The 26394-nt window shown below is 34.3% G+C and overlaps 4 protein-coding genes across 7 annotated transcripts; 2 read left to right on the top strand and 2 right to left on the bottom strand.

The window, feature by feature from the left end:
• Positions 1-816: 816 nt before the first annotated feature.
• LOC107462610 (uncharacterized) lies at positions 817-6752 on the top strand. Its single transcript, XM_016081227.3, is given in 8 exon segments — positions 817-1772; positions 1775-2637; positions 4202-4292; positions 4703-4860; positions 4952-5003; positions 5117-5199; positions 5387-5480; positions 5778-6752. Coding segments are annotated over 8 exon segments (2592 nt in total). The 5' UTR covers positions 817-1123; the 3' UTR covers positions 6380-6752.
• A 650-nt stretch (positions 6753-7402) lies between these two features.
• LOC107462599 (protochlorophyllide reductase, chloroplastic) lies at positions 7403-9773 on the top strand. Its single transcript, XM_016081212.3, has 5 exons — positions 7403-7578; positions 7684-7782; positions 8109-8640; positions 8873-9231; positions 9412-9773. Exons 1-5 carry the CDS (start codon positions 7525-7527, stop codon positions 9565-9567), a joined length of 1200 nt encoding a protein of 399 aa, XP_015936698.1. The 5' UTR covers positions 7403-7524; the 3' UTR covers positions 9568-9773.
• Positions 9774-9987: 214 nt separating this feature from the next.
• On the bottom strand, positions 9988-12759 carry LOC107462598 (lanC-like protein GCR2). Its single transcript, XM_016081211.3, has 6 exons — positions 12521-12759; positions 12169-12347; positions 11857-11968; positions 11622-11738; positions 11227-11541; positions 9988-10722 (listed from the first exon to the last, which is right to left on the bottom strand). Exons 1-6 carry the CDS (start codon positions 12683-12685, stop codon positions 10384-10386), a joined length of 1227 nt encoding a protein of 408 aa, XP_015936697.1. The 5' UTR covers positions 12686-12759; the 3' UTR covers positions 9988-10383.
• A 6459-nt stretch (positions 12760-19218) lies between these two features.
• On the bottom strand, positions 19219-23283 carry LOC107462634 (uncharacterized). 4 transcript variants are annotated; one of them, XM_052253035.1, is made up of 9 exons: positions 23172-23283; positions 22938-23084; positions 22796-22831; positions 20925-21005; positions 20743-20810; positions 20550-20663; positions 20296-20458; positions 19594-19743; positions 19219-19505 (listed from the first exon to the last, which is right to left on the bottom strand). In XM_052253035.1, exons 4-9 carry the CDS (start codon positions 20997-20999, stop codon positions 19479-19481), a joined length of 597 nt encoding a protein of 198 aa, XP_052108995.1. In that variant the 5' UTR covers positions 21000-21005; positions 22796-22831; positions 22938-23084; positions 23172-23283; the 3' UTR covers positions 19219-19478. The 4 variants fall into 4 exon arrangements, with proteins under 4 accessions (XP_052108995.1, XP_052108994.1, XP_052108996.1 ...); XM_052253034.1 differs by having other exon boundaries at positions 23181-23266; XM_052253036.1 differs by adding an exon at positions 22468-22697 and having other exon boundaries at positions 22938-23231.
• Positions 23284-26394: the final 3111 nt, after the last annotated feature.

Below are 26394 nucleotides of genomic sequence, written 5' to 3' on the forward strand. Positions count from 1 at the left end.
TTTCATCTAAAATGACAATTAATAATATTATTTATATGTAAAAAATTAATCATTAATTAATTACTACTTATAAAAATATGTATTTAGTATCTTGTAAATTTTTTATTATACTACTATAAATAAATTTAATTAATAAATAATTATTTAATTAAAAATATATAAATTATTATATAAATATACATAAATGTATAGTAATTATGTTAGTAATTGAGGTTTAGTTATTCATATATTTTTTAATAAAGAATGAATTTTGAGAGGACTTGGAGTGTTGGAGCATGTAATGAAGCGGGAGGAGGGAGTGTGAGAGAGAAATTGTTTGTATTCGGCGGTGAATGGGATGCGGTCATTTCTCGAATCAACAAAATCATAACAAATTTCGTTTCCACTTTCTCGGACAATTTTCTATTCCCAAATCCAACCATCACCAAAAATAAATAAATATTTAATTCAGCACTGAAAAGCTTCATATATATTTGCAGAAAGCCAATTGTTTTGGTATTTTCAGAATTAAAAGATTAATTATTCTTTTTTACATTATTATATTAAAGATTTATTATATATATTTTTAAATTTTAATACATTGTTAATATAAAATAATTATATATATAATTACATAATATTATATTAATAAAAATAATTATTTTTTATATGAATCGCGTGAATGGTCATCTAAAAGAACGACTGTGATTGCATAAATAAATAAAATAACTAATTTTTAGTAAGTAAGTAAATAATAATAATATGACTGATATTAATAAATAAAAATGGTTAAATAAAATGAAAGAAAAAAAACTCTCTTTCTTCCACCTCTCTCGCACACACAGAGAGACACAGACAGAGAGAGAGAAAGAGGGGAAGAGAGAGAATAAACGTTGCCCCCCGGACAAAAGCTCAAATTTCTCCACACACACTAAACACGAACACAGAGAGAGAGAGAGAGAGAGAGAGAGAGAGAGAGAGAGAGAAGGAAGCAACATAGGGCTTCGTTCCCCCCCAAAACCCAATCCCTAATTGGATCTCAACAAAACAAAACAAAACAAAGAAACAAACCAATCACTCTTTCTTTTCTCTTTCCTTCTCCAATCCCATCCATGGGAATGCTGCTGCTTCTTCCCGGACAACCATGACCTACGCCGCCGGCCACCACCATAACGACACCGCCGACCTCTTCTACGAGTCCCTTGACAGGTTACTATCTTCCTCCGAATGCTCTACCTCCACCACCTCCGACACCGAGCAAGAACCGCCGCAACACCACCACCACAAGCCCGACGACGGAATTTACAATTATGCCCTCGCACTTAACAACAACTACGACCTCTGGATCTCTCATCCTTCCTCCGTCTCCGAGCGCCGTTCCTCCCTCCTCCGCCACCTCGGTCTCGCCGCTCCCTCGCCGCCGCGCGATAATGGGGACTCTTCCCGCTCCCCGTCGTCGGATCAGTTGACTGGACTGCGTCAGGGCTCCGCCGGAGGGATGCCCCGATCGAGCTCTGACGGTGCCGCGGATCCTCAGAATTCCGTTGGTGATGGTATTGATGATGATGATGAAAAGCCTTGTGGTTCTTGTTCGCTTTCTCGTTCTTCTTGTCGTTGTTGTCGTTCTTGTTCGTCTTCTTCTTCCATTCTTTCTATTCGTTCGGCCGTACCGGAGGCCGGAAAATCTGTAAATAGCCGGAATCGTCGCGGAGGCAGTGTTGGTGGTGGCGGTGGAAATGGCGGGTCCCCCTGGAAGCCTCCTTCGGGGAGGAATGGAAAAAGCGTGGATTTTGGGCAGAATTTGTGGTGAAAGAGTTTAGAGAAGATGGCATGTGGAACAAGTTCAGGGAGGTCGGCACTGGCCGGCAACTGACAATGGAGGAGTTCGAAATGACGGTCGGTCACTCGCCGATTGTCCAAGAGCTCATGAGGAGGCAGAATGTGGAGGAAAGCCATGGAAAGGACAATGTGGATTCAATTGGCAATGAAGGTGGCAAGGGAAACAATGGTTCCAAGTTGAAGAAGAGAGGGAACTGGTTGAGGGCCTTAAAATCCGCGATGGGGACACATAAGGAGCGGCGAAGCAGCGACGAGAGGGACACATCTTCGGAGAAGGGGGGGAGGAGGTCAAGCTCCGCCACGGATGACAGCCAGGATAATGCCTCATTCCATGGACCTGAGAGAGTTAAGGTTAGGCAGTATGGGAAGCCATGTAAGGAGGTCACAGCTCTTTACAAGAGCCAGGAGATTCAGGCTCATAATGGATCTATATGGAGTATTAAGTTTAGCTTAGATGGGAAATATTTAGCAAGTGCCGGCGAGGATTGTGTGATCCATGTGTGGCAGGTTGTGGAGTCTGAGAGGAAGGGGGAGCTGCTGATGGAAAAACATGAGGATGGGAATATGAACATGTTGTTTGTTGTCAATGGATCTTCGCTGGAGCCGAATCTGCTGTCCCCTCTCATGGACAAGTCACCTCTCTTGGACAATCATCATCCAGAGAGGAAGAGGAAGGGGAGGACATCCATTACCCGGAAATCGTTGAGCTTGGATCAATTAGTTATCCCGGATACCGTGTTTGCGCTCACCGAGAAACCCATTTGCTCCTTTCAGGGACATCTTCATGATGTGCTTGACCTCTCTTGGTCCAAATCTCAGGTTAGCTACTAAGACTAATTAATTTTTTATAATATAGGTGTTATTATATTCCTTTAATTCCAACTTCTTGTTCAATTTTCCTCTGCATACTTGTAATATTTGTTATTTGCTATTCTATTGGCATCAATTGATCCTTTATTGGATACACTGATTACACTCCTACTCTGTATTGCCCTGTTAACTGAAGAATGCACTTGTACTAAACAGTAGGAATGAATTTTCTACTTTGTAACCATCTACAGCACAAATATATGGGTACTCACTGTAATATTGGTTTGATTAGGAGGGTTTCGAAGTGGCTGAATAAAGGCATCAAGGGACAGATATGGATTTTAATGCAATAATGGCTATGCTATTTGAGGGTAGAGCTGAGACATTTTTGTTTAGTGTTTTCTGGTTGGTACATGCTGTAAGATATTTGTGCACATGGGACTAAACCATTTCTAGTTTTTGGGTCAAGTATTCTTAGTTTGTAAAAATTTAAGTAAGAATTGTAAAGACATGTAGATATAATCCTGTCTGTGAAGAATGCTGGATCTTTCTTCCTTTCTCCCTATTCCATCCATATCAAGATGATTTTCCAGGATAAACTTCTGATTTAATGGGTCTACAAACTATTTTTCTAAGAATTAGGATGGTATTCATGGTCTCCCCGGGAATTGATTAAAAGAATATCAGTTTTGTGAGATTAGCTCACAAAAACTGGATTGCAGTAGGCATTGAGATTTATTTTGTACCTAATGCTTGCTTTGATAGTTGGGGACTGTATAGGTATATCCATTCTTCAAGCAATTACTATACTGCATATTTTATATGGAGTTAGTTGGCTTGGCTGTAATGAAAAGGGATCCAAAATGTCCTGTTTAGAAGACGAAAAGAATGTTGGTAACTTGCTTAGGATGCTTTGTTTTGTAACTCAGGTGTGCTTCTTAGGTGTTGATGTCTGTGTCATGAATGAACAAGAGTTTATCTTGTGTTATGATTAACTTCTGGTCAAATCTTCTTTATTCCCTATGTTAACTTTAAGAATGTGTTTGTTAGACTTGTAAAACTAAGAACTATTATTAATAAGGTACAGTGGAGCTGGATTCAGGATCTTGTCTTGTTAATGACTCAAATTTTAAAGCCCATTTTGAACCCAACGGCTTGAAGATTGAACTGTGTTTATAGTTCACTAAAGTCTAAACTTCTGCCAATTATATACATTAGAGTGACCACGTGATTGTTTCAACAGTTTATATTCCTATTTGAGTTGTAATTTAGCAACACTATTCAGATGTGGATGAGCACATTTTTGGAGTGCCTAAGACTAAGAGTCAACTTTAAGAGCAGATAGTATTTTTTTTCCCTCTGAGGGCTACAATAATGATAGATAGTATTGAAAACTCTTAATATTCTTTTGATAAAGCCTAAATGGAGCTTTTATCTATTTTTTTATGTTGTGATCTTCCATTTATTGTTTGTTGAATGAACCTTCAAATATTTTATGTAAAGCATTGCTGTTTGCTGTTAGGTGCATGTGGTCTTAAATCATTCTTCTAATCCTTTTTCCAATTTTTCTCAGCACTTGCTCTCATCTTCAATGGACAAAACGGTGCGGTTGTGGCATTTGTCTAGCAACTCTTGTTTGAAAGTTTTTTCACACAGTGACTTTGGTGAGTAAATGCAGTTATTAGCTGTTGTTGTTCTTCCTTCATCTGACTAGATGTCATATAGACCACTCCTATCAGCTCTCTATATTCAATTTAATGGCAGATCATTCATGTATCTTTATGTGTCTATATCATAGTAGTCTTCTACCTCTTCAATATAAAATTTGGATTAGTTCCAAGTGCATCATATCCCTACCAAATCAAACCCGATTTGCCCCATAATTGTGCCAGACAGGTACAATTTTGTCAGAGTATCTGGCTTTGCTGCATATAGGATTAATTGTACACAAGTTCTCTAATGTGTAATAGGATGGTTAAGTTTATCAGTGAAAGCAATTTTTTTCCTCCACCAACTTTTTGTTTTCTTTTGCTAATCATACCTTCTGCTTCAATCTGTTTTCTGTCTGGCACAGTAACTTGCATCCAGTTTAATCCTGTTGATGATAATTACTTCATTAGCGGATCCTTGGATGCTAAGGTTCGCATATGGAGCATTCCTGATAGGCAGGTTGTTGATTGGACTGATATGCATGAGATGGTTACTGCTGCTTGTTATACACCCGATGGTCAGGTTGGTCTAAAGATTAATATGCATCCATTCACAACATTTGGAAATTCAACTTTTTTAGTTGTATCTCAATCAAATTTGCTGGTTCCTGCAGAGTGCACTGGTTGGTTCTTACAAGGGCAGTTGCCACTTATATAACACATCAGGTACCATCGCTGAGACTTTATTTTCTAATAATTTTTATAAACTGTGCCTGTCCATGTACTATTTTCCGGTGATTGCGGGGGCACTGATTGTTATATTTTTACTTTTTGTTCAGAAAATAAGTTGCAACAAAAAAGTCAGATCAATCTGCAGAACAAGAAGAAGAAATCACATCTCAAAAAAATTACAGGTTTCCAGGTAAAAGAATCATTTACTGCTGTGCTCCTATATGAGATATGCTCCTTTTTTCATGTAAAAAGTGTTGAACAAAGGAAAAATAAAACCAAAAGGCCAAAGAAGGTTGCCTGATTAGTTTGATATGCTTTTACTTTGTTACAATGCTTATTCAATTATGCTAATCTTTCTAACTGAAGCTCATGAACAGTTTGCCCCAGGAAGTTCATCAGAGGTACTTATCACATCTGCTGATTCACGAATTCGAGTTGTTGATGGTGTTGATCTGGTTCACAAGTTTAAAGGTATTTATTTAACCAACACTAGTTCTATATCAATTGAATTTTTTAGAAAGATAATATAACTAGTGAATACACTGTTTGATTAACTACTTTCTTGTGTATAAAATTTATTATGTTAATTCGGTAACTATTCTTTTTCATGTATCTTTGTATATGGTTTATTTAGGCAGAAAGACATTGTAAATTTGTTTGAACACACGGAAATACAAATTTTGTTCCTGTTTCTGCTGCAACTTTTGCTCAAATGGGAACAGGTCTTCTGTATATTCATTTTCAAGCACTGATGCGAGTTTTCTACAGGGTTCCGTAATTCGTCAAGCCAAATTTCAGCCTCTCTGACAGCCAACGGTAAATATATTGTCTCCGCGAGTGAGGATTCCCACGTGTACATATGGAAAAATGAAGCGGATTGTAGGCCTAACAGAAGCAAAGGTGTAACTATCACAGGCGCATACGAACATTTCCACTGTAAAGATGTTTCAGTGGCCATTCCATGGCCGGGTATGGGCGATGCCTGGGACATGCACGATACACTTTCTGGAGATCAAACTGAGATTGATAACAATGTGGATGAGGCCTTGTCCGCCAATCATCCTCCAACCCCCGTTGAGGAAAACTTTGGGTCCGAGGGTTCACGATCCACATCGGTTTACAGCAATAGTCCACGCCAGGCAACCATTGCAGGTGCCACAAACAGCTACTTTTTCGATAGAATTTCTGCAACATGGCCGGAGGAAAAACTTGTCGTGGCAGCCACAAAGAATCGAAGCCCTCGTATCAGCGGGGATTACTCAAACACAGGAAGTCAAAACATGTCAGCCTGGGGTATGGTGATTGTAACTGCCGGCCTTCGAGGCGAAATTAGAACTTTCCAAAATTTTGGATTGCCACTTCGGATATAAGAGGTGATAAGAATGCATGCTTTTATCATTTTATGGGCATGGTGGAGTTGAGTTGATGAAATCAGCTCTTGAAGGGAAAACCTGTACAGAGAAATGGGTGATATTTGTAATATTAACGGGTTGGGGAGGTTCCAATTCTTTCCTTGTTCATTGTGCTAATAGGGTTGTTATTCCAACCACGCACAGAGGGGAAAAGGGTTGAAAATTTGTCAAAGAAAAAAAGAATTAAAAAAAAAAGAGAAAAAAAAAAGAAGGTACACCAGGAATTTAGAAACCGATGGATTTGTTTATGTAATCGGGAATTGTAGAGTAACGCCAGCATGGTTAAAGCTTATTGAAATTAGAAATGATGATTCTTTCACAATTCACACAACCTTGCCTTGAGTTTTGTCATTGAATTATTCAATAGTCAATACCTTACCTTAATAAGTTTATCGATTTTAATATTATACCATGGCACCGCAATTGTAGCATTACCTGGTCTATAAGTCGAACTAAAGTGGTGATATAGGCTCAAAATCTCAACAATCTAGTTGAGTTCCTTGTTGGGTTATGACTTATGAGTTACATGACATTGAATAATCTCCTATCTTTTGAAAATAGAAAGTAAAAAAGCCTGCCAAAAACAGCATGTACTTCACCTCCTATCCAAAACATGTACCTCCACTCTCCTGTCCCTTTCAGCACTGATATTTAGACTAATAATATTATTTGAATATTTAAAATTATAGCATTACGAGATACTAAATAAAATTATAAAACCTAATTAAAAAAAATTAAGAATTTGAGTATTGTAGTGCACAACAGGCATAACAATTGGTGGGGTCAGAGACATGGAATGGCTCTGATTACCAACAGTCTCCTAAGTGAATGTTATAGTCATGAAAATATCATTGGAAATCTCAAGCCATTTTCTCATTGGTTGGTTAGAAAACACGTGGCAGGATCCCATGCTTCCAATTATCTTATCCACATATATATTCATATATATTAGAACAAGCACTTCATCAATGTATAAATTCATTCGTGCACTTTCAAGTACACAAGCACCTCAACTTAGATTTTCTTGGGTGAGGGGAACATTACTGAAATAACAAAAACAACCCCATAAAGAAAAGCATATACTTTTGTTTTCCAAGGTTTCAATGGCTCTGCAAGCTGCTTCTTTGGTTCCTGCTTCTTTCTCAATTCCTAAGGAGGTTGGTATATACTTCAGTTTTCATTCTTGTTATGTAAGTGTTTTTCAACTTGAGTGATGATAATTGAATTTGAAAAAATTTGGGAATTGTTTCTTGTGTTTGCAGGGAAAGGGTAGTGTGTCTCTCAGAGACTCCACTTTGTTTGGTCTTCCATTGTCAGATTCTTTCAAAGCTGACTTCAGTTCTTCTGCATTAAGGTGCAAGGTAACTCCAAAATGAGCCTTACTTTTTTCACTTCTGAGCTTCTATGAAGTTTAATTTTACTGAAATAGTGAACCATTTGACTCTACATGTGTTAATAGTACTTGGTCAAAACAGTTGTTCTAGTTCTATTCATTTTTAGCTCTAGGATTGAGAATCCATTAGTTTCTCTGATTTTTTTATTATGTTGAGAATTATGCTTACTGAAAATGTGTTATGGATATTTATCCTTTTAATAGTTTCAGATTTTAATTGCAAAAATACAATGTGTTATGTAATTCCCTTTGGGTGCAATTATCTAACTTCTATAATTTACCACTCCTTAAAAGAGGGAATTCCAACAAAGCATTGGTGTTGTGAGGGCCGAGACAGCGGCTACTGCTACTCCGGCGGTTAGTAAGTCTGCTCCAGAAGGCAAGAAGACATTGAGGAAGGGCAATGTTGTGGTCACCGGAGCATCTTCTGGACTAGGACTGGCCACTGCTAAGGCTTTGGCCGAGACCGGAAAGTGGCATGTAATAATGGCCTGCAGGGATTTCCTAAAAGCTGCAAGGGCCGCAAAATCAGCTGGCATGTCTAAGGAGAACTACAGCATCATGCACTTGGATCTTGCCTCGCTCGACAGCGTTCGCCAATTTGTAGATAACTTAAGGCGATCCGAAATGCCGCTGGATGTGCTGGTTTGCAATGCTGCTGTTTACTTGCCAACTGCCAAGGAGCCTAGATTCACTGCTGAAGGCTTTGAATTAAGTGTTGGGACAAACCATCTCGGCCATTTTCTACTAGCTCGCTTATTGATGGATGACTTGACCAAATCTGATTACCCCTCGAAGCGCTTGATCATTGTAGGCTCAATCACAGGTATGGTTCATTACTAAATTTTTTGTTATAATAAACAACCAATTTAGTGTTTGAAAGATTGAAACATTAACAATTTAGTTTCAGCAAAAACAGAATTGAGATGATACACTTTTCAAGTATTGCAGGCTTGTTTAGGGACTAATTTTCGGTTACTCAATCTTTCATGGTGGTCTACTTTCCTTACTGGCGAAATTTTCGATACATTTTTGTGCTGATTGTGGAGTTTAAACAGGGAACACAAACACACTAGCTGGAAATGTACCTCCCAAGGCCAACCTCGGTGACTTGAGGGGACTTGCTGGTGGCTTGAACGGACTAAACAGCTCGGCCATGATAGATGGTGGAGACTTCGATGGGGCCAAGGCATACAAGGACAGCAAAGTATGCAACATGCTAACAATGCAAGAGTTCCACCGAAGATACCACGAGGAAACCGGAATCACATTCGCTTCCCTGTACCCTGGTTGCATTGCTACAACAGGCTTGTTCAGAGAGCACATTCCACTGTTCAGAACTCTATTCCCTCCATTCCAAAAGTACATAACCAAAGGCTATGTCTCAGAAGATGAAGCTGGGAAGAGACTTGCTCAGGTAAATAGCAAAAGCACTTCATAAAGATAACAATAAAATGGGGTCGACAATATGGATCAAACTATTTGCAAATGTAAATAATATTATATTAACATACAAATCATTACAATCTAGATATGATGAAGGGTATAATGCATTATTTTCTGATGTATAGAACTGTATATATGGCTTGCAATGCAGGTTGTAAGTGATCCAAGCCTAACAAAATCAGGTGTATATTGGAGCTGGAACAAGGCCTCAGCTTCATTTGAGAACCAGTTATCTCAGGAAGCAAGTGATGTTGAGAAGGCACGCAAGGTTTGGGAGATCAGTGAGAAACTCGTTGGTTTGGCTTAAGTGGGACCCTCCACCATCCTTAGTTGATTAACAAATCTTGTCTTGGAGTAAAATTGATGTTTCCACAAGAGTGAAGATCCCATGATGGATAATGAGTTCCTTAGTAAGGAACCTTTTTCGTTTTGGCTTTTCATGTAGGAGTCAATAACTTTTGTGAATTAAGATTTTGTTAACAAAACATCAAAGTGTGGGGGGTGTTAACTGCATATCTTGGACATGCTTCTGAAGTTTATCTTAAAACATTTGTAGTAATATCAACTTAAGAGGAAATCAATATAGCCTTAGAGCCTAAATCATGTATTTATGTGTTTGGGTGGGTATAAGATAATGGTGAGTTTAATACATTTTAATATATCAGCTTAATTCCCTCTCCATTTTAAGATAAATATCTCTTTAGACAATTAGACAAATTTCATGAAATGGAAGAAACAAAGCACAAGACATAATGCACTAACAAACATCTTGAGAAGCTACATGAAGTGCACTCAGTATCATAATACTGGAGTTTCCATTTTTTTTTTCTCTCATATTTACAAAAATATCTTTAGGCTACATCATTATTCATCATCAACATCAAAAGCACTTCATTTATTTACAGTAAACAAAAGCATCTTCTCTTTTATGGAATGACTCAAAAGTTCTGGAAACATCTAAAATACAACTAATTGGAGTGTTGGACTTAGTATTTGATGCTGAGTTAACTCTGTAATGTGTATGAAGTATGAACTACTACTACTCATAGTTCAGATACATAACACTGAATTAACTTGGTGCATGATAAAACAAGTTTTTATCTGTACATCATAGCATTATCCCTCAAAGTTCATAACCTGGGAACTTTGCAGCTTTTGGATCATTCATGTCTAGGAATGTGCATGCCATTCCTCCAAGACCTTCAAACAACGAATAAGGTCGATCTCCACCATGCATCTTCCCTTCTGAGGTCAATCTTTCTGCTCTATCAAGAAGAAAGCAAGCAAATGCTTTGGCCATGTATAAGTACTCCGCATTCCCTGTCAATCTATAGAGGGAAAGAAAGACATAGGCATTCCCGCTGATGCCGTGACAGATGCCGACTCGCTTGAGAAGTCCCCTCTTCCATACTACTTCCCCTGCCTCTGTAGCTGCTTGCAAGAATTCCTTATCCCCATAAACCTAATAATGATAATGGATTTATGGTAAAAAGTCTAGTCATGAGATCTGAATGTTTGAATTTTGAAGACTAGTACCAAGAATTATTGTAAAAAATCCGATGCATTAAATAAACAAACGCTTTTATAGAACAATGCAGAACTTGACTTCAAAATTCAACTTCTACTCAAAATGAATCCTTTAAAATTGAATACATTGACATTATTTAGTAACTGAATAGCCTACTTTCCAAGTGATGAAACAACCCCAACATCCACCATTTGTCAATTTCTTTTGACTATGTTTAGTAAGTGTCTCATGATAGAAATACAAAGACATAGACAAGACAAAAAAGTTATATCATTGTTTCTATCTCCATTGTCCCCTCACCCCTTTTCTTTCTTTCTTTTTTCTGGACAGAAAATTACGCAAATTTCATCCTATCACATAGACATTTACATGTTTCTATATTTATCTCCTTGCATCCTATCATTTTGCATCAAAATTTTGGAAAACGAAGAAGATTACCTCAGCTGCCTTTACAAGAGTAAGAGCGACTCCGGGAGCACCATGACACCAATGCACTAGCCGGTCATTTTCACTTCCTTCACTTGAAGGATAATTGCCACTAGGGAAACGATTCTTGATCATGTAGTGTAGCGTACCCTTGACATCTTCCACCTCATCTGGCTTAAGTTCCATGTCCATCAAAACATTCATAATTCCCGCAAGCCCATGGGCAGCACCCCAGTATTTTTTCCCATGCCATTCATACATCAAAGGACATCTTCCCTTGTGACCCATTTTTCTACCAGCTGTCATAACTTCATCGACAACCGGTCTCTATAAAAGTTAAAACCACATGTCGATGACAAGTTCGCATGATTTCGGCAATATCAAGGCTCATGAAGCATATAACTTACCATATGCATAGTAGGTATTGTGTCTTTACCAATATGCCTGTTTAAGAATGTGCAAGCCCATAAGTAACCTGCTCGTCCATACAACAGTTCATGCGGCGAATCACCAGGTATCCTGATCTGTTCTCAAATCAAGGGCACAAATCCAGGAAGCAGTTAAACACGCGCACTTTATCTATAAATTGGAATATTTACAAGGGTCAAAACCCAAAAATAGATAGAGAACAAAATAAAATACCTTTTTGAATTGTCTTAGGTAATAGTTAAGCATTTTTTCATCACCAGCATGCTTAGCTATGACAGCACCAAGAGCACAAACACCAGCACGGCCACAGATGAATGTCACACGGCTGCAACCAATACATTAGTAAATGAAACTGAATTTAGTTTAGGATTTTCCAAACAAAAGTTCAAAACCTTGTTCTAGTTGTTCCGTCTACAATTGTAAAGAGCAAGCTTTAGCAATTAATAGCATATAATTAAACACATTTTGAACCAACCCTTCAAATAAAAAATAAATTCAGCACCAGTCCCAGACTCCCAGTATTACCTAGAATCTTCTGAAGCTGAATCACAAGCCTTAACAATATCAGAGCATAAGCTAAGATCACTGCCATTCTTGGTGACTTGATAAGCCCTGAAAACCAAGAATGCTGTCCCAAGAGCCCCGGTGTAAAGGGTATAGTCCCTTGCATGCCTCCCACTTGAACCCCATGTCTCCTTTACAACCTGAACACATTCAAAGAGAAACAAATTCACAAACAGTTGGTGAGCAAAATGCAAAAAACGGTAAAGTTGCCAACTTTGATGCTACCCAACATCATAAAAAGGAGAATTGGTACCAAATTTACAAAAATTAGAGAGAAATGAAAGATGCGGTATTGATAAAAATATGAGTGTACCGATTGCTTGAGTTGGAGAGCTGAAGCTTGAAGTTTGGCGATGAGAGTTTGGAAAGGAAAAGAGAGGAGGGTGGTGAGTGAGTCGGTGGCAGATTCTTGAAGTGTGGTCTCTGCCGCCTCTGCCACAAAGCGTGGCATTTCGTTCGGAAAGAAGCGATCCGCCATGTTGCTCTCTGCACTGCACAGTGTGGAGTACGCTTGAGAGTTGGAACTGGAAAGTATTCCAGGTAGAACTTGTTTTTTTCTTTATCCTAAAAATTAGAATTATTATATCATAAATTTTCTAAATTTTGAATTTTATTTTCTACCATAAATTATAATTTTTTATCGTTTATTTCATAGATAAGGTAAAAAAATAAAAATAAAAAAATTATTTAAAAATAAAAAATTATATTTTATTTTTTTAAATAAAAATTTAAATTATTAAACTAGAACATGCTGGACCTGCTTTGGAGGCAAAGGCTAGAGATAGAGGGCTCATTTTTGGAATTTATTTTTTCAATTCTAAAATAAAAAAAATCTTTATTTCTCCAAAAATATAATTCAAATTTTAATTTCTTGAATTTAACTTTCTTTTGGGATAAGTTTATGTTTGTTGTGTCCGGACAAACTTTAGATTTCTATGTTTTTCGATCTCTTTCATGTTTTTAATTTGAAAAAAATACATATTCTTTAATTAATTAATATATATATATATATCATGATCAAAATTTTTAATTTAAAAAAATTTAATTTGAATAAAAAAATAGAGAGTTAAATATTAGATAGATAACAAGCATAATTTTTTTAACATCGTCGCCAACAATGACAACTATTGTTAAATCAAATTAGATTTTTTAAAAACTAAAGTGATAGAGAGCACCATTTTTGCTACACCATTTTTGTGTATTCCTATTTACTCTTATATCCTGTTTGTTTGATGTCCGTATCTTGTTAAAACATAGACACCGTAGAATGTGTCTATTGTTTATTTGGTTTATGAGACACAAAAATAAAAAAAGACATGCTTACACACAAACATACACAAAATACATATATTTCACGTTTCAGTAAAATAATAAAACGGATTTTGGGTGATGGACACGGATCTGTATCATTTTTTTAGGCTATTTTATTCTCATTCATTTTTTGAAATTCTAAATATCTCCTCTTTTTATTACAAACCCTAACCAGTGATAATTTTTTCTACTCTGGTTCTGTATCATCGAAACTGTACCACCGCCTCACATTGTCTCTTTTTTTGCTGACTCTCCTCTTTGATTAATGCGTGTTGTGCTCTGTTTACGATGAGCTTGTGTTGCTACTCTGCCATCTTTGCCTCTCCATCTCGCAGTCGCATTAGCCTCCTCCTAGTTGTACTTCTAGTGCGCGTTGAGTCTTTTATGCTCCACTGTTGAAACCTCTGTTTCACCGGTGTGCTCTGCCTCGTTGCCTCTAATATTTTTTCTTTTGTGCTATTTTTGTTTTAATTTTGATTATTGATCTATGTTATTGTTGACTAAGTGCTATTATTGCTATTGCGATAAATGAAATTCTGCTATCAATCTGTTTTTGTTATTGGTGTTGATTATTGATAAAATTAAGGATAAAAATGTTGTTCAAATTGCTGATTAATATGTTAATAAAATTGTTTATCAAATTATTAATAGATCAATTTTTTAATTATTATCTTTTAATAAATACTAGAGGACAATTTATTTGTATTGTGTTTATAATATTGTTTATCAAACTGTTTCTCAAATTGTTTGTATTATGTGTTTATATGTATCAGTTAATTTTTTGTCTTTCAGCACATATGGGTTGAGTTTTTTTCTCCTCTTTATATTTCTTAGTGTGCATGATCTGAAACCAATTTAATTTTTTCTTCTTTTTTAATATATATATTCATGTTTTTGAAATATATATACTGATTATTAAAATAGTGTTTCATGAAGATTCTACAAGCCCAATAATTATTTTAAAAATATAAAATAGTATTTGTTTAGGTTGAGATTAGTGGAATGTAAGTTAGATTTTTTGTAGGTTTACAGACGCGTATGTCTTTCTATATGGCATGCATATGTTTGAAATATATATTTCTATATATATATACTAATTATTGTTTGTAGAAATTAAATAAGTTGGATGATAATTGTGTAAAAATTGACATGTTAATTTATAAGTTTGGATTTTATTTTATTGTGATAGTAGTTAGAGTTAATTTTATCTTAGAAAATTATCAATCATTTGTCTAAAAACATTATTTTTCTTATTTTACTTAATAAAATTACATATTAAAATTCTTAATTATTTTTCAGTTGATATTTTTATTAATATATATTTAATTAGATTTCAATCATGCCTTTCCTATTTTCTTCATGGCATCTAAGCCAGATGGTTAGTTACTTAGTTTTAAAATCTATTAGTATGCTTTGACTTTGAATATGTGAATATATGCTTATGTAATGAGTGTGTTTTTTTTTAATTTAATTGAGTATTTTCCTTATTCGTACAAATTATTAGAGTTTTTCATTTATACATTTACTTGTTATTCTTTTTTAGGAAGTGATGATAGATCATTTTGAATAAATTAAGCTATATATTGAATATTACTGGATTATGAGAATGCAATTTAATATGTTAATGTTACTTTTTTTTAGTTACTTTATATATGTATATTATGAATAGAAGACAGCGTCATTCTTCGATTGATCGAAAAGTGAATACATTATCATTAAAGCGAGATGCATTAGATAATATCATGAGGATGGAGAAGATAGAAATTGCATATGAGAGTTAAGAATGAGTTTGAATGCATTTGTAAATTTATGTGAATTGCTACAAATTTAAGGTGAATTAGACGAAGATGGTCATGTTGACATAGGCGAGCAAGTAGCTATTTTCTTAATCATATTAACTCACCATTCCAAAAATTACAGCGTACAAGTTAGGTTTTATAGGTCTAGTGAAACTATTAGTAGATATTTTTACAAGGTATTGTATTCGATTTTGCGTGTCCAAAGTATCTTATTTGCAAAGGTAGAGCCTGTACCGAAAGATTATGTAGATCCCAAATGAAAATGGTTCAAGGTAGGTCGTGTATATAGCTCAAATTTTTATTGGTCAAGTTTACTCTGTATGTAATAACTATTTGTTTTTTTTTTACATTTGATAGGGTTGTCTAGGAGCATTAGATGAAACTTACCCGAAGAGTGATAAATCTAGATATCGCATAAGAAAATCTAGAATCTCTACCAATGCCCTAGGAGTTTGTAATCGAAATATGAATTTCGTCAATGTCCTTAGCGGTTGGAAATGATCGGCATCTAATTTAATAATACTTAGGAATTTTATTACTCGACGTAATGGCTTGAAAATACCTGTTGGTATATCTAAATTAATCTTTTGATAAGAGCAATAACTATTTATTATGAGAATTACAATGTATTTCTTATATTTTTCCATCCTTCTATTTTAGGGTGTTATTATTTAGTGGATGCTGGCTATACCAATGGGAGGGAATTCTTATTTCTTTATAGAAATATCTGCTATCATGTGAATGAGTGGGTTCAAAGTCATTAGACACCACAAAATCATCTAGAGTTATTTAATAAGAAGCACTCTTCGACAAAAAATATGATTGAGCGGTGCTTTGGGTTGCTTAAAAAAGATGGAAAATTCTACAAAATTTCTCGTTCTATCCTATTAGGGTTCAAAGCCACAATATTATTGCTTGTTGTTTGTTACAAAATTTTATTCGTATGAATATGGACGTTGATTCTAAAGAAGATGCAACTTTTTACCAGAACATATATTCGTAGGAGATGATACTATAGTTGATGAATCCGACACAATTAATGTTGTGGAAAGTAGCCATAAGTGGACTCAATGCCGTAAGGATCTAGCAATCAAAATGTAAAAAATATAGAGAAGAGAACATGGTGCGTTGAGTTTTTATCTTTACTAGTTTTATTATGTATGCAATTGTCCTAGACTATAAATTATTGTATTTGAATTTATTTGAATTTTTTTTTGTGCTATATGTATTTGCCAACTCGGATTCATAACTTGTATTCTAATTAAATATATAATTAGACAAGGATTTGGTTTAATTGTTTCAAAAGATGTTAAAATTCTAGAATTTTATTGAAGTCGTTAAAGTATGTTAATATTATACTAGTAATTATTTTAATTGTACTGCAATTATAATCCTGATGTGGTACTTCTCTGCTGTAAATTTTTTAGAAGGTTTTAGTTTGCTGTAAGTAATAATTTGCTGTAAATTTGCTGTCATTAGCATAGCAATTCTGATGTAATTCTAAAGATAATTCTACTATCATTGAACTCTAATTTTGATAATAATTCTGCTGCTATGGTTTACTTTATTTCTTATTGTGCATAAATATTATCCAGCAGCAAATGACTTCCATACACTGCCAATAAACTAAACAAGAAACTTAACAATTTGTGGTGTTTATGGAGAAATTGGTCAGTTATCATTTCCCCACATAATTTCATTCGTGAGGTAATTCGAAACATTGTTAAATTGTATTCATTTATGGATTTAAAATCATGTAGACGTAAGTGCACCCACTTATATCGGGCTTGAAGAAGTATCACTGTCTTTTGATGATTATACATTTTTTCAAGGTTTTTCTAAAGATATGCAAGATCTTTTAGTGTGAGATATTCATTTTTCAAATCCTTCGTCAAGATGACGACGAAGGAAGATCATGACTTTGGTTTTATCCTTTTCGGATACATTATTTTCAGCCTTAATAGTATCTCCAAAATCCATTGAATCAAGATGGATTTCAACATCTAGTATCCATGATAAGTAGTTGTTTCCAGATATATCAAGGACATTAAATTCGAGATAAGAGAGTTTTGACATAATGAAAATGTATTACTTGAGTCTTCCTAAATATTGATCAGTCTCGTGCTGATAACGTGTTGTAAAATAAATAAATAAGGAAGAGAAATAAATATAAAATAAAGATGTGTAAATAGAAGACTCTAATATTAATATTCACCAATATAATTAACACAATATAATAAAAATGATTTATATATTTATTTAATATATGTATTAATGTAAAAAGAAAAAGAGGAATATATAAAGAAAGAAAGATTATTGTTATTGCTGTCTGTTTTTAATGTCTCAGTTTATGTCCCTATTTATATTTATACATGTGCAAGGTTTAATTTTTTTAAATGTTAAAAATCTTACACCGTTTGTTCTTTAATATTTCTCCCACTCAAAAATACTTGATAGAAGGAATAAACCATAGAATGGACATGCATATTGTAACAATTTCAACCATCTTTCATGCTATCCCGTTCAATAACAACTAAATTTAAACCATCATAAATTCATAACAATAAAATGGATATACATTTTATAAGATATATAAGTTAATTTAAATTTAATAATTATAAAATTAAAATATTTATATAAAAACTATATTTGAATATAATATTTCAATAGTTGAAATTAATATTTAATTTTTTAATTTTATTTTTTATAACTCACAATAATATTATATATTTTTAATAATATTACAATAAAATGATATAAAAAGTATAAATTATTAAAAAAATAATATATAAATAATATAACTAATGAATATAATTAGACTAAAAATAAAAAAATATAAAGTAGATATGATATATAGTTGAAATTAAACATTCATTTTTCTATTTTAGTTTTCATGACTCATAATAATACTTTTTATTTTCAACAATATTACAACTAATATTTTAAAAATATAAATTGTTGAAAGAAAAAAAAGATGATGTATGAATGATATAACTAATGCATACAATTAGACTAAAAGTAAAAAAAACTAAACTAAAATAGTTGTAGAAGTCTAGTGTTTTAAGAATTTATCACCTAATAAGTTAATACACATATTTAGCAAACTAGAAAAAGAATTGTACTCATCAACCAAATTTTTTAAATACTTGTACAAAACATTAGTAAAAATGGAAGAAAAAAAAAGAATAAGCACGAGATTATATAAAAAAAGGAAATAAAAAGGAAGTGTGAAGTAAATATAAAAAAAGTGAGTATGAAAGAAGAATATATTTCAATTTATACTTATTTAAAAAAATAACATTAACATTGAAACTAAATAGTATCAAATATAAAAATAAAAAACAGAGTAACTTAAAAAAATAAATGTCATAAAAATGAAAAGAAAAATGAAAAAGAATCCTGAATTATAATTCTATATAATAAACATAAGAATGAGTGAGTATAAAAGAAGAGGATAAATTATGTTTATACCTATTAAAGAAAAATAATATTAACATTAAAGACATATATATCCTATATAAAAATAAAAAGTAAAAGAATATAAAAATTATAGAATAACCTAAAGAAAAATAAATGTCATGAGTGAAAAAGAAAATAAAAAAAATCTTAAACTATAATAATAAAACACGAGTAGTAGAAATAAAAGATTTTAAAGTAACTCAATTAAAAATAAAGAGATTAAAAAGTAATTCAATTAGATATGTAATAAGCAAATTGTGCCAATTAGCTACTTATGCCAACATAGCATAATAATAGAAACTTAGAAAACTAAAAATGCATTAAAAAAATTACTTTTAACTCTGTTTTAATATATTATAAATAAATAGATAGATTTTAGGAGTAAATTACAATATCTGAGCTTGCATTCAACCAAATAAGTGAAATAACTTCCAAGTTCAACTTAGACAAAGGTTATATTTGCTTGATTACTGTAAAAATGTTTGGAATGAAAGAAAATCTGAACACAAGGCCAATGCAAATGCAAGTAATCCACACAGCCAGAGAATAGAATATTAGCATATTGATGTTACATTATATATGTGCACATAATAGAAGTCATTGAACAAACAAGCCAAACATCAAAATAGTCAGTTTTTCAAGCAACATTGGTGAAATTATTGATAAACATTTGAAAAGGCTTTAAACCAATTTTCTCATCTATCAACCTGTGAGTTCCTCCATTAAGCCCTGTAGAAATGACAATAAAGAAAAATCAGTATGCATTTTGGAATTTGCCTTTTATTACTATCACTTTTAGGCTAGATGGCAACTTAACCCGTGAAATGAATTGTTCGGCATCAGTTCGCTTCAGAAAGTGGATCGAATGACGAGCAAAATTGGCAGTCTTATCGCTAAGCACAATGCCATCTCCAATGTCATCAAGGACCCTTACTTTGATGTAAGGATCTTTTGGCGGCACCATATCCTATCAAATGCAATTTCATCAATGACAATAAAGTAACTAGCAAGTTCAATCTGCACTCAACTAATCGCAAGACTACAAACAAATGATCAAAGACTTCAAATAACCCATTCTTGTAATTTTCTATGGAAAAAATTGATATGAATTCAGTCTGTTCATAGCAACATAACTTTTCAAGGTGCATCAAAGCAGGTATATACATGCCTATCCCTACTATTGTTAGAATATCCAGATTCACGAAGTGTTTCCCGCATGGATGTTTAGCATTGCATAGATGCATCAAAGTGAATCAAACTATCTAGATGATTAATATATACATTCCATACAATTGCTTGAAACCAGTAATAATGCAAGTATACAAGTCCAAGGCTTCCCTAACTTCTTTATAATTATAAAATTCTCTTAGTTATTATACGACAGACAAGTTATCAGTAGAATATCTTCAAAACACTCCATTATGCACATGTATAACTGAAATTTTGTGAATGGTTGTTTACAAACTTATGCAATTATGCACATATGCTCATGTACAAGAGTCTAGAGAAGGAAGTTTACCACTGTCAGGTCTAACTCCATTTTTGACATGTATTTTTTCAATTCTCCAGAATACTTGTTGAAATACTCTTCCTCTGTGTGAGAAAACTTCTCCTCAATCTCTTTAGGAAGCACACTGCCAATCTTCCACAACAAGCTTCTTATAATCTCAGCTCGGTTATTTCTGCATTGAGACAATTTCCAAGATCTCAGTACAAATCATAATAACAGTAATACATTTGCCATAAAGAGCAAGTTGTAGCAACGATACTTACACATAGGCCATTAGGCAGCGCTTATTGCGGACTAAAGAGAGATGGTGGATAAGGGCACCATAGTGGTCAGCATTTCTAGCTGTTTGGACATCCAAACCTTCTTCCTGCATTTTTCTGCTTAAGCAACACAAATCAAAACACATACACACAAACACATTCAAGGAAACACTATGAGATTAGGTATCGTGTATACCTTATCAAAGATTGAAGCTCAAGGTGATGCTGGCTGCATTCTGCAACTACTTGTTCAAAGAGGTCACTCTACAACATCATTGGAAAAAAGTTATCAAGCTAAACTGCTAAATGCTTAAATCAAACTTTCTCAAAAAGAGAAGTTACTAGTAACTACTAATCACAAAAATTTGCATGCATTACATTGTACTGTGTGAGCTGGCCTTTACCTACGCTTGCAAATTCTTTCACAAGCTCGCAAGCTTTTCTGCCGTACATGTTCAACTGAAATTGAGGAATTAGGGAAAATTCAAGGAAACAACAAACCAACTAAAATCAAATCTATACTGGGCCTAAACAGAAAAATGAAGATTATTAACAATAAGGCAGAAACATGTTACCAAAAAGTAGGGGTGATCATGGTTCAAATTGAAACTGCACTAAACCATTTTAAATGGTTTAAAAACTGAACTAAACTACTTTCTCTCATAGCAAACTGGTTTTAAACCAGTTTATAATGTAGTGCACTAGTTAAAACTAGTTCACAAAAATAAAACCACTTTTAATTTTAAAACCAGTTTAAACTGGTTTGCTAAAACCGGTTTTTAGCATATAAAAAATTGTTTTTTACTTTTAACGGTTTAAATATAAATAGCCGCTTTTTAACCCGGAGGTCGGCTGACGCCCCCGGCGGTTATATATTTGATAGTTTTTTTTTTGGTGACTTATATATATTTGATAGTTGATACATCATACATACATTTCAATCTCATTATGCATGCAACTAAGATATTTTTTTACGCTTTCATTTCTTAATAATGTCTTCATAAATTCAATAGACATTATTGATAATGAGAATATAGACAATTAGACACAATAAAAGATTCGGCAGGCATGTGTATTAGCCATCATGGGATACACAGTTACACACACAGAGCTGGCAGCTCACTATGACATATAAATATAATGTTATGTTCCCTGTACGCGTCTCCTGCAATTTAATTACCTTATTACAAGTAACAAATGCCCATTATTTAATAATAATGAAAAGATCAATGTGTTTTCCGAACCCAAGAACTGATTCTAAGGAATAAAAACTAAAAAGAGAACTAAAGTGCTATTTAGGTATCTATATACCAATAACTTCGCAATTATAGAAGTCAATAAAATACATAACTAATAAACTAAAGCATTATCTACTACTAAATTCCAAGACAAATAACTAATAAACTAAAGCATTGTCCTACGTTTTGTTCAGTGACCACATTCAAAACATGATATAGCAATAACCTAAATGAACAGAGCAAGGGCAGCAGAGCTAAACAATTACAAAGATTACTCATTTACAGCTACTGGGTAAGCAGATTATGTGGCCAGCTAACATTTAGTGATACCTAAACTTCTACAATCAAGAGGCCACAATGTCCACACCTATCTTTCATGCAATGAATTCACAAAGCAAAGGTCCAATTTACAGTTGAATAAGCATTGGTAGTATAACATCCGTGTCATCAAAAAGCAATTTCTTTTATCTCAGGGAACAGATAAAGCTTTCCTTAAAAGAACCAAAAAAGAAAATTCAGTGGCACATTGAGATCCTCAGACCAATAAAGATAGAGATGCTTGCACGACATGTCTACAAGCATAGTTGTCAATTTGTAAGTTAATGTCTACAAAATGTTCTGGCAATGTTTCAAAAATCTTACTTATATCAATGTTCTGGTAATCTTATCATCAAAACCCTTACCGGAGTTGTGGAGGGTCAATAATACGCAGCTCAACTATAACACTAAAATGGCAGAACTTCAGCTCACAGAGAAAACCAAGCTTCCAAAAGCTACAAATTCCCCTCTTTTTACCTCAAACGAAAACCATCCCAGCCTACTCTTTCTCAAGTTTCACAACTTAATTTCATACCCCAACTTGGAAAACCCCATCACTTTCTGCCAAAGAAAACGATAAACGAGCCATGCCATCCTAAACATGCTTTCACAGAAATTAATTTGCAGGAAAACAAATCAAAATGAAAATGTAAGAAGTTCTGAAACAAAAAGAGCATGAATCTTAGGGGTTACCTTTTTCTTATGGCTGACAGAGAAAGAAACATGAATCTGAGGGGTGAAAAATGAAAATGGAAGAAAAAGAGAGAGGAAAATTGGAGTGAGATTTTGCCATTTTAGGTTCTGAGCAGCAAATAGTGGATTGAGAATGACATACCAGAGAAGAAGAAAGTAATAAATGATGTGCGCGATGACAGTGGTGGGTGGTCGGCGGCAGCAACGTGGGAGGACAGAGGAGTGTGTTAGGGTTTCGCCATTTTTTTCTAACACCCGTACCAGAAAGTAATTGCTTGTGATCAAAGGACTAAGGAGCGCATATAATCAAATCAAAAATAAAAAATTATTACAATATGATAAACAGAGCTAAAGAAATTCAGTTTAATGAACTCACAAAACGCACAAAATTAATTGCTCGTGATTTCAAAGCAGAGCAGAGAGGTATTGAGTATTGACACAGAGATAGGAGCGGGAATACACAACGACGACGTTTCTTTCTTATTCTAAGAATGATAATTTCCCGCTAAGTTTAAGTCAAATTTCGCGGGTAAATAGTTTTTGCACCCATTGGAAGCTGTTTCAAATTTTCATTTTCCAACTAATTTTACTTTAGAAACCAATTTGGTATCTGTTCGTTTATCCGAATCACAATGCGACTTTTAACCAAAAATACGATTTATTTTGGTCTTTAATTTTGTGCTTCGTCTACTAACGTGATCTTTTTATCATTTTCACTGCGAAAGTTTGACAGAAATTGCTGACATAGTAAGCAAGTGACTAAAGTGGATGGCTAAGATGGTTATGTGAAAGATGAAAGCCCACATGACTTGTTGGAAAGAACACGACAAAATGGATTATGTTTTTGGATAGACAACAATGTCATTTAAGTAGATCACTACAAATCGATCAAGATAAGGACGAAAGATCTTATTCATCACGGTATAAAGGTCGCAGGAGCATTGGTTAAGACAAAAGATATCACCAACCACTCATACAATCCATACCTCGTGACATACGTGGTCTTAGGCTCATCATCGTCAGCAATCCTCACTTTGTGATATCCTGATCTCAAATCCAGCTTTGAAAACCACTTAATTCTACCAAGTTGATCAAACAAATCGGATACTAAAGGAATATGGTATTTGTTCTTGATGGTTACCTTGTTAAGTGCTCAATAGTCGATGTATAGTCTCAACAAACCATCACATCCTTATTTTCTTCAAGGATTTCTTGATTTCGGGAGGAACGTCTTTTCTTTCAGATGTTGACTCCTCTTATAAGAGAGCCAAATATGTAATCTCTCCCTTCTTGAACCCTTTCTTGAGTTACATAGCAGAAAGTATCAATAGTCCTCCAGCTTTAGACACTATAGGGACCATGCATGGAGATCCTTTCTCCATGACACATACTATGACGTAGTATGGCATAAGTATTATATTTGCTTTCCTTTGCAAATCGAGCCTAATGGCTATTTTAAAATCGTCCATGGGTGCTACTGAAAATTTCACAAGGCCATTCCAAGAATCAAGAGTCATCTCAACCCTTTTTGCTACTCCCTTAAGGGGTTCACTTTTGGTATTCACGGGTTTGAGCCAGTCATTTTTTTCGATAATTTTCAATACAAGCATCTTTGCTTAATCAGGTATGATGAAGTTGTGTGTAGCACCAGTGTCGATCATAGCCATAACGGATTTTTTATTGATAAAGGCTTTAACATATATCAAGTCTTTCTTTTCTGCAATACTTGCCTCTTTGCCCTTCACAGCATTCATGAGTTGGATAGATCCAACATACTCAGTTACTTGAGATTGAACATCTGGTTCCTCGACGATAGACGCTAGAGTCCCTAGCTTGGGACAGTCGTTCATTTCATGTGGTCCCTTGCACACGAAGCATCCTTCTTTGGATATGAAAGCCTTCTTATTTTCTTCGTACTCTTTCTTTGAATAGTATTTTTCTTCCTTCTTGGTTGAGAAACTCTTTCTCTTGTCTTTCTCATCTTTAATAGAAATAGGTTTAGAGGAAGACTTGGGTTTAGAGTCTTTTTTATGATACCCAGTGAGTGCTTCGACCACTACGATAGCTTCATCGACATCCTTAACATTCCTTCTTTGTAGTTCTTGCTTTGTCCAAGGTTGGAGTTCATCAATGAAGAATAACAATGCATCTTATAATGCTAAGTTGGGGATTTAAAGCGTGAGAATAGTGAACTCCTTTATGCTAATCATACTCTTGTTCTTCAAGTACTTTCTAACAGTAGTTAATGATAGAAGTAGATATACCTGGCTGTTTTTTATGAATTCTAAAGCTGAAACAAGGTCTCTTGTGCAGAATTTTGTATCTTTAGTTCAAACACAATTTGAAAAAACTGTTAAAATCATTAGGACTGATAATGGTGTTGAATTTAACATAAGTGGATTTTATGAATCAAAAGACATAATTCACCAAACATGTGTTGAAACTCCACAACAAAATGAGATTGTGGAGAGAAAACATCAACACATATTGGAGGTGACTAGGACTCTTATGTTTCATTCAAGGTTACCAAAAGGTCTATGGAATTTTGCAACATCTCAAGCCATTCATATAATCAATAGATTACCATGTGAGGTGCTGCAAAATTCCTCACCATATCAGCTCCTAAAAGATAAAGTACCAGAGATTGGTTACCTAAGGGTATTTGGTTGTTTAGCCTATGCGTCTACTTTAAGTGGGCAACGAAAGAAATTAGATAGAAGAGCAAGAAAATGTGGTTACATTGGCCACAAAGTTGGCACAAAAGGTTATATTTTGTATGACTTAAACAGTATAAAAATATTCATTTCAAGAGATGTCATTTTCTATGAAAATGTTTTTCCTTTTGCTGAACAAATTGAACACAATCCACATAGCAATGCACCACCTATTAATCATGTATCTGTTGATCCTTTTGGGTATGCACACACATTAAATGAAGACATACATGACACATTGCATCCACCTGCACAACATGATAATCATGAAATTAGTACTACCAAACCCACTGTATCTAATAAAAGAGTTACAACCTCACGTACTTAGGGAAGCCCCACCCATTGAGGTTAGAAGATCATCTAGGATTAGAAATCCTCCTTCATATTTGAAAGACTTCCAATGCCTAACTGCATTCTCATCTAACTCTGTTGCCTCCAATCATGTTTTAATCTCCAATCCTATTTCACAAATGTTGTCTCATGAGTCAGCATCCATGCATAAAGAACCTAAGACTTTTGAGGAGGCCATTGTTGATTCGAATTGGACAAAGGCCATTAATGATGAGCTGGCTGCTTTGGGAGAAACCACACTTGGACACTCACCAAGCTACCAGTTGGAAAACGGGCAATAGAAAGCAAATGGGTGTTCAAGCTCAAGCTGCACCCTAATGGATCCATTGAAAGATATAAGGCGAGGCTAGTTGCACAAGGGTTCACTCAGACTAAAGGGGTGGATTATAAAGACACTTTCAGTCCGATGGTGAAGATAAACACATTTCGGATTGTGCTTTCTATTGCTGCCATCAAAGGATGGTATCTCCATCAACTAGACATTAATACTGCATTTCTCCATGGGGATTTGGATGAAACTGCATACATGAACCC

Source organism: Arachis duranensis, chromosome 8 (genome assembly GCF_000817695.3).
Source record: "Arachis duranensis cultivar V14167 chromosome 8, aradu.V14167.gnm2.J7QH, whole genome shotgun sequence".
NCBI classification, from domain to species: Eukaryota; Viridiplantae; Streptophyta; class Magnoliopsida; order Fabales; family Fabaceae; genus Arachis; species Arachis duranensis.